Source organism: Primulina eburnea, chromosome 9 (genome assembly GCF_022965805.1).
Source record: "Primulina eburnea isolate SZY01 chromosome 9, ASM2296580v1, whole genome shotgun sequence".
NCBI lineage: Eukaryota > Viridiplantae > Streptophyta > Magnoliopsida > Lamiales > Gesneriaceae > Primulina > Primulina eburnea.
In genome coordinates this window covers 31,980,268-31,989,910 of record NC_133109.1, presented here as the reverse complement: position 1 = coordinate 31,989,910, position 9,643 = coordinate 31,980,268, and the positions used below count along the sequence as shown (strand labels likewise).

The 9,643-nt window shown below is 32.1% G+C and overlaps 1 protein-coding gene across 1 annotated transcript; it reads right to left on the bottom strand.

Annotated features, from left to right (window-relative positions):
• Nucleotides 1-2,948: 2,948 nt before the first annotated feature.
• LOC140840576 (probable pectinesterase/pectinesterase inhibitor 51) lies at nucleotides 2,949-4,815 on the bottom strand. The gene is made up of 2 exons (XM_073207757.1): nucleotides 3,845-4,815; nucleotides 2,949-3,751 (listed from the first exon to the last, which is right to left on the bottom strand). Exons 1-2 carry the CDS (start codon nucleotides 4,782-4,784, stop codon nucleotides 3,066-3,068), a joined length of 1,626 nt encoding a protein of 541 aa, XP_073063858.1. The 5' UTR covers nucleotides 4,785-4,815; the 3' UTR covers nucleotides 2,949-3,065.
• Nucleotides 4,816-9,643: the final 4,828 nt, after the last annotated feature.

Sequence of the window (9,643 nt, the reverse complement as noted above, 5' to 3'; positions counted from 1 at the left end):
TCGTAATAAAATCTACCATTCTATGTGACATTTATTTAACATCATACTAGTTCAATAACATTTCTTGTTCGCGCAATCTATAACAATGTTACTTTTGAGGTTTGTAATTTTTTACCTTAGGAATCTAGGGCATGATTTTCAATTTAAACATGAGGTCCGACATAATTGTAAAATTATATTTGAATTGACAAATCCATTGATTTGTTTGGATAATGCATATGACAATAAATTTCAAACTGTTAGAAAAAATGAGATTTGTACTCATTTAAAATCGATAAAATAATTCGAACAAGCTAGATGACGAATATTAATTAGAGTGAATGAGAAATTAATTTAGCTCGAATTTTATCGAACAAAAAAATTGAATATAAATTTTATATATATATATATATATATATATATATATATATATATAAAATGAAGTTGGCACATCAATGGACGTGGCCGAAGAGGTGCCATAATTTGATCCAAACAATATGTCATTTTATTAGTGAAAGAGTGCATCATTTCATGAAGAGATTGTTGGAACTTTTTAAGTTCGCAATCTTGATTTTGATGTTAACAAAACTTGTTATTGTGTTTCTAACATATTTACTCAAGTGTGAAGTTGCAAACACAAGAAGCAAGCTGAAACTGAATTTTGCACAAACTAAATTTCTGGCGAGCTTCGGTGTTTTGATGATATCTCCCAGCTGGAGGATTCAAATGACAATCCTCCAATTGGACTGATTAGAAAACTCAATTTGGAACAAATCGTATTTCACGCCAGTTGGGCAAAATCGGATATTATCGTGGTCCAACTGATCGCTCAATTATCACACGAAAACAGCAATCAGTTGGGTTTGAGCAGCTGTGGTATTTTGGTCATATCTCTCAGTTCGATTATTGAAACGAAGCAATTCAGTATGCGTTGTAAAGATAATACAAAGATCTACAAATCATTCTTAGAAGTCAAAGTCTGAATCGAAGCTTACGATACTGATAAATGACGATGAAGCTACTGGTTCTGCACAAACTGAAATCAGCTAGGCTGATTTCAGCACACCAGCTGAAACTGAACCAACTGAACTAGCTACTGACCTAGCTGAACTGAAACTGAAGCCAGCTGCTGACCAACTGAACTGAACCAGCTGCTGATCAGTTGAACTGAACGACCAGTTGAGTTGACCAGAGTTGACCAGTCGAGAAAATGTCCAGCAAGACGAATTTGACCGTTGCAATTCCAGAAACAGTACAGAAACTTTCCAACGATCATATTTCTTGTGTCTAACGTATATATCAGTATTGGAGCCTATAAATACAACATATTGAAGATCAAACAAGAGCTTTTGAAGTAGATTCAAAGCATGGGCAGACAGGCAGTTAGCATGAAGAAATCAGCTAGTTGAGAGCACAAGCCCTTGTGTGAGGATACATTTGAGATGTACACTGTAACTAATATATTCGTCACACACGATCACTCACACATATACGAGAGAGTTGAAGTTCAAAGATTAGTTGAGTGAGTCTTGCACAAAGACGTAAAACTTGTGTATGTAGTCTTTGCATATGAGACATTAAACAATATGCTGATTGTGAGGTGCTGCCTACAATCTTGAGTGCTAGGAGTTCAGTTTAGGCAGTAGGAGTAAGTCCTAGCTGAATGAGTTTGTACAAGGTGTTGTATAAATCAAAGTCTTCTAATGAATGACGTAGGAGTGTTGAAATCTCCGAACATCCATAAACAAATTCGTGTCTATTTGTTTATTGTATTTACTTATCATTTCCATAGTTTTAAAGAAGTATTGTTGAAGCATTTTATGTGTTCTTCAAATACCAAAATATTGTATACCAAGTGTTTGATAAAATGCTTCAACTGAAATATGTTTATTCATTCAACTTGCATATATTTTAAATGGTTTACAAAATATTTAATCGGTTTCTACGAAGGATTATTTCGAGTATTTTCCGCTTGGTTTGAACACCAAACTCGATTAATTCATCGGTGTTCAATATTTCAAGAACCGAGCTATTATAGTTCAACAATGATCCCCCAACCGATCCCAACAGAGACATATCTCTTGATTCAAGGCTTTTTATCTTCTATAAAGGTTTAGTTTTATATGTGAATTTTTAAGTATTAGCGCTTAAAGTTCAAATTTTTAAGATATAAAATCTTGATTTTACGTTTAAACTAGAACTTTAAAATTAAATTCGAGAGTTGTCTTCTAGTTTTGAGTTTTTTAAGCATTTGCGCTTAAATCCAAGTTTTGCAATATTTAAACTCTTAGAATTGGATTTTTAAGCTTAACGCTTAGATTTCGAAATTAGAAAGTTTGTATATCATCTTCATAGCGTTCTAAATATTTCAAGTTCGAGTGACTTTAAAATTTGTAGTGCTACTATTTTAAAATCATAGTCGTTATAGCTTGGGAAACGAATTGCCAACAATTATGAGCATTGGGGAGAGGAAATATCGTTTAAGGAAAATAGTCGAACTCTTGAGTCTTGCTTAAATATCGTTGGCAATATCGTTTACTATTTTCTCGTAGACTTTTGGTTCACTCATTTCTATCATAAGATAAGATTTTCCAAGAAAAAAAAGAATAAATACCAACAAAAACCTCAACTAATTATTTGTTTAAATATATTGATAGTTAAAATATTTTCAAATATATTACAATACAAAGTCGTTTAAAATATTTCTTCGAATTCAAATATTTGGATGCAAATGCAAACTTTTAATTTGAAAGGACCTCGAGACCAACTCCTTGAATTGATCCAAAAGAAACTAAAACGAACTATCACGAGTGGGGCGTGCGCTGGTATCAGAGTAGGTGAACAGACGCTACCGCAGCCTTTGTATATAATAATACACTCACCCATATTTCATGAAAAATAACAATATTTTTACTTCAATTATTCATCAGCAAAGCTTGGATGAGAATTATATTTGTGAAAAAGTTAAGAATTAATTATAAATTTTATTATATGATTAATTTCATTCCTTGAAACCAAAAATATAAGCTAATCTTGTTCTAATGGAGATTGTTAGCTTCTACTTGCTCAAAGTTGAGCACCAAGAATCAAGAAAATGCACGAGTCCACTGGTCCCCTTGGATGAAATTCCGAGCCGAGTACGATTCAACATGCTTGGCCGGAATCAAGCTACTCCAATCCACTCGTTTCGACGAATCGGAACCAAGCCCTGAATTAGCAAACTCGCCGTAATACAGAGTTTTCAAAGCAAAATCTTCTTGCCAAGGCATCCATCCATCTGAATTTATCAGGGACTCCAACCTACAACGAATGAAAACCGTCCTCGAATACTCTTTCCAGGGCCTGCCCAAATAACTCCTATGTGCTTTAGGATTGCTATGGTATAGAGCCATGTATGCATCGGTGCCATTTACCAAACAGTTTTGAAAGACAAAGCCCGTTGGTTGTCCGGGGTGGATTCTGCCGTGTGCTGTCACGGCGTTCTTCTCGCCTTTTTCGGGGTTGATCTGTCGAGGGGCGACGAGTATCAAGCAATCTTGGAAGATTGCTGCCGAGTTTCCGAATATGAAGTCCACGTTGCCTTGAATACGGCAGGATTTGTAGTACTGGCGTAAGCTGTGGGAGTAGAGAGTGTCTTGATTGCCTACGAATTCGCAGTTTTGTATGATCGAATGATCGCTGTCGCAGCGGAATGCTACTGCTTGATGAGCATCAGGACCTGCTGTATTCTTGATTGTGAGATCACTTGCCATGAATCCATCTCCTACAACTCCTGTAAACCAGATTTATATTCGTTAAGCTCTAGCTTAAACCGTGTAACACAAAGTGAAACAGATTATTTCTTCGAACAATGAATAACACTTACCCACGGTTGCAGAGTTAAACGTTGACATGCCGGGTTGGCCGACGTTCATGGATCCTGTGATGACCGTTTTGCCCATGCCATCCCCCAAGAACACCACGTTCCTTTTCTCCAACCCGACCCGAACCGTCTCCTCGTAAACTCCGGCTTTGATATGTACCACAAACAGCTTACCGGAGTCGATATCATCCGGGGCAGCATTAACCGCCTCCTGTACCGTCTTATAAGTACACCCTCCACTTTTACACACGGTAACGTCTGCCTTCAGCCCCGCCGGCACTCTGAGATTGAAACCCGACCCGGAATGGTCCGACACTGGTTCCCAGAACCCGTCTCGCTCCGTCCTCGGCGGACCCCATGACCCGGTTTTTTCCCCGTAAACGTCATAATTCTGCATCATACTCAACGCGTTGCTGCTGAGAAAGATGACGGTGGAGTTCAGAAACGACATCGCATCGTCCACCAGATCTGTGCCGTTCACGTACTTGAGCGCCGACCAGCAGTCGTACTGGTACGCCAAAGCCGCGCCCGCCCATGCACGCGCGTCCTTGATCTCGCCTCTTGGCAACGCGTCCTTCGTCAGATTGATTCGGTAATCCGAGTAATGCAACACCTCCAGGCAAGTCCTCGCCGCGGCGGAGCGGTTCAGATTCCCTCCGGACGCGTCCAAGATATTCTTCGCCATTCCTTTAGCCTTCTCGAGATCCTCGGAGGAAACCACCAGTATGGATTGGATCACTTGGGAAACGGTGGCGTTTGGAGGCAGGTGGATGGATTTGGACAAGAAGGACTCGCATGTCACCGGATCACCTGACCCCTTGCAGGCTTCATGGATGGTGTCATGGCCTGGATTTCCGGCGGAGGGCGGCTGTTTGTGGTGACGAGCGGTAGAGGAACAAAGTAGAAGAGCGAGGAGTGTGATGGCAAAAAGAGCAGACGCCATTGAAATGGAATTATCGTTTTTAAATTTTAGTTTACTGGTTTTATTTGTGTGACAGTAAATCGAATTCAAGGAGATACGTAATCTTGTAAAAATAAAGTCAAAATTTATTGCATATATGGCACTATATAAAATTGGACCATAATAAATTATATAATTTTGAAATACTGTATATCTATAGCATATACTTATATGAACATCGATAATATGTTGTTTATGGCAAAAATTTGTATAAGACAGGTCTCGCAGGGTCGAATTTATAATACGGATATCTTATTTGAGTCATTCATGAAAAAATATTATTTTTTATACTAAGAATATTACTTTTTATTGTGAATATAAGTAAGGCTGATCCGTATAACAGATTAGTATCCGTGAGACGGTCTCACATGAGACTCACTCATTGTTCATATATTAGATGAACAATTTTTTTTATGTTTTATCACATCTATTATGTGAGTGACACGTTATACATTTATTTAATAAAATAAAAACAATTGGTAAATTATTTATAAAAAAAACTTCAGACATTGTTTACGCAATTTTAATATATTTTTAGTATAATTGCATGATTATTATTTAAAAAATAATCACAAATCATCCAACACAATAATTACTAACTACAAAAATTATTACAAAAATTTTCAATCTAATAGTTCATTGTTTTATATAAAATCAACTTAATTGCAAAAATAATTATTCAAAAAAAAATTGTACAAACATGTGATGTGTGTCGAGATAATAAGTCGATGTACTTAGAAACAAATCTATAAATATAAATCTCCAAATCTGATATTAAATGACAAATTCTGACACTAAAATAATATCGAATCTTTTATTCAATTTTCAAATTAAGATGCATTGATTAGGTAAATTATAATTTATTTATTTTTTAGCTAGGCCAGTTTTAATAATTTCATATGCTCATTTGATAATTTATGGAAAATTTATATATGGAAAAAAGTTATCCCGATTGATGGCTACAAACAAACAACCGATTCATGGCTACAAACAAATAGAGTGAGTCTTATGTGAGACCGTTTCACAGATCTTAATCTGTGAGACGGGTCAACACTACTCATATTTACAATAAAATGTAATACTCTTTGCATAAAAAGTAATACTTATTCATGGATGATCCAAATAAAAGATCTGTCTCACAAATACGACCCGTGAGACCGTCTCACACAAGTTTTTGCCAAACAAATATATAAAAAGATAATTTGTTGTCCGTACGATAATTAGAGACTCAAATTGTTAGCATAACTAATTATCACGAACGAACAACATTTTTTTGTAACAACCACGGATCATTAGGTTGAACTAACATGGGTTTTGGCCTATACTCATGCACCACTACTGATCATGGATCGTCAGGATGGTCAAACATGAACCATAGCCCATTTGCATGCACCGTCACTCATATAACATCCCACAACTGGAAAGTGGTTTTTTCGTCTCCTCCAATACTTGAACCCAGAACCTCCAAATTTAAGTACTTAGATTCTTAAAATGTTGGTATCAAAATCAGGCCGAAACCGGATTTTGGACCCTTGGCCCATCCCTAGCCAAAGTAGAAGGCTCATGACATGCCCATTATCCTCCTATAAATATCAGGTTTGAGCATTCAATTCATTCATTCACTATATTGACTTTAATCAGCACCTTTAGTTGATATCTCATTATATGCAAAACCCTCCTGACTCCCTTCTCACGGTCTTTTTCGTGATTTCAGGCCTAGAGTAAATTCGAAGTCTACTCTTAAATTAACATTATCTACAAAAATTGAACACTAAATTTTCAGTAAGTATCAATCATCATGGAAGGACTGTAACTCTTCAGTTGAAAACTACTATATTTCATGGAGTTTTGAGTTTGTTTACTTGTTTTTTTTAATAACACACAGCCCAATGCTATTACCCATTTATCTAGTTCTAGTGGGCCTAAAATCACCTAATTCTTACCAATCTTGCTACATAAAAGCACAAAGCCCATTAAACGTACTCAAAAGTTAAAAACACTTTTTTCTTAAATGAAATAAATTTATTTTTTTAGTAGATGAAAGAAATTTATTTGCAAACATAATTTTATTTTATAGTAAACTATAAAATAATGTTCATTTACAACAAAAAAAATAGAGATATTTTTTGTTTTAGTAAAAAATAATTTAGTTATTATTTGGGCTTTTAAACCAATTTAATTTAATATTAATTTTTTGGAAGAAAAATATTTAATATGTTTTATACATGATGTTTCCATATATATATATATATATATATATATATATATATATATATATTATATATATATATATATGACAAAAATTTATATGAGACGATCTCACGGGTCGTGTTTTGTGAGTCGGATATCTTATTTTGGTCATCCATAAAAAAATATTACTTTTTATGCTAAAAGTATTACTTTTTATTGTGAATATCGGTAGGATTGACATGTCTCACATATAAAGATTCGTGAGACCGTCTCATAAGACACATACTATATATATATATATATATATATATAAATATATATATATATATATATATATATATATATATATATATATATATATATATATATATATATATATATATATTAAAAGACCATGTTTCCATATACCAAGCTTTGGAAATATTAATTGAGAAGTGTCTAAGAAAATAATTTGAGATATCATTTGGATATAAATTTGAGAGTTTATGTGACATGTATACATTAAAGTTAACGATAAATCCAAGATGTAGATATTTGGGATGTTGATTATTTTATTTGGGCAAAAAAATTAAAAGGGATGCTGTAATTTAAATTGGATGGAAATAAGATATGAGATGATATTTAATTAAATTTATAATATATTTTTAACCTATAAAAAATATGATATTTAAAGAATTTTTAAAAATATTCCACCAACCAACCTCACACCCGCCCATACAAGTGCTTCGAGAATTCGTTTAAGGATTTGTGGATTTTCTATTTTTGTTTGCAAAGGAATTATTTGTGGTTTGATTTGGACAAATAGATGGAATGATTTGATTCAAAAGACATGCAATCATTCTTGTTTTCCAGAATTCGATTGATTGTAATTTTGGAAATGGACTTCTTTGGTTGGAACAATTCCATTTCAAGAAGTTCAGCAATCAATTCAATCGATATAAGTTTCTATAATTAGATAAAACGATTTGACGTATATGTCTAGATAAATAATGCGATTTTAAGTTTTTATATTTGGATAAAACGATTTGACCTAGATGAAATAATGCGATTTTAAGAGGATCTTCAACCACAAAATCTATTTTGATGTAAATTTATATATATATAAAAGCAGAGTTTTTGCCAAAAATAGTATTTTCCCACCAAAATGTCATTTCTAAAAAAAGAAAGATTTATCATGAATATTGACATATGTGTTTTTTTTATTCATGATAAATCTTTGCAGTACACATATGTCAATATTCATGATAAATCTTTTTTTTTTTAGAAATGACATTTTGACGGGAAAATACTATTTTTGGCAAAAACTCTGCTTATATATATATATATATATATATATATATATATATATATATATATATATATAGAGTTTTATAAACGTGTATTCAATTCAGAGTTTTGATGACTTTTAATGACTTTTTTAAATGATAGACTTTTATGGATTTGATAAATTTTTATTGACTTTTATGGAATCTCACAAATTTATAAACAGATTTATGTAGACTTTTTTGCAAGATTTTTATAGACTTTTGTAGATTCTTTTTTATAGAATTTTATAAATTTTGTACTTAACTATAACATGTGTTTTTTTTATTAATTTCTTTGAACCAATAATTAATTGACATATATAACATATTCAATTTGAAATTATTTTTAATATTTATATTAATAAATACATTTACTTATTAAAAGTTAAATCGTTTAATCCTTACATGTATATATATGTGGGTTTATATGCATGTTTGTAAATTTTTTAAAATACATCAATTGATTAACATGTAATCTTATTTTAAATTGATAATATAAATGTAAAAATAATATTATTTATTATTGTGTGATATAATTTTGTATAAAAATATCATAGCTTACATAATAATTAAAATACGAAATGAATTTAAAAAATCATTGTTGTACGAAACTATTCAATATTAAGAATTAAACAACATTTTTTTTGATCATCTTTTAATATTATTGAATATTACATTAATTTGTATAAATCATAAATTAAAAGTCACAAAATCAATTCTATAATTCAAAATTTCCCCGTGTTATTAAAATAAAAAATTATTAAATGAACAATCAGCCAAAAAATGAAAAATTTGAAAAAGAAAGATGAAAATATATATAGAAATACACTTCGAAACTTTGAGAGAGTAATAGAAATAGATGAGAGGAGAGAAGATATGAAGATATGTGACGTGAAGCGACAGAGAGAGAGTTAGAAGTTTTAAAAATCCATTCAAATCTTTGGGGTGAACCAAATACATTTTTTTACAATTTGTAGTTGTACCTTAGGCTTTAATGTTTGTATGTCAATGAATTCCATGAAGTTATTAAAAGTCCATGGAAAATTTGAATACCTGTAGACTTTTATAGAGTTTATAAAAGTAAATGTTGAATACCACTTGACTTTTTAAAACTCCATGAAAGTCTATTTTGAATACCACAAGACTTCTATAGAGTATGCAAAAGTCTTGATTGAATACCTCTAGATTTTTAAAATCTACAAAAGTCATTAAAAGTCAATAAATTTCCCACGTTGAATACACCCTTATATTAAAATAGTGTAATGTTTGCACGAAATACAACATTCATCTTCAATACATTTATTTCAAATTTTACAAAAAAAAGACTATTATCGAAATATTCATTTT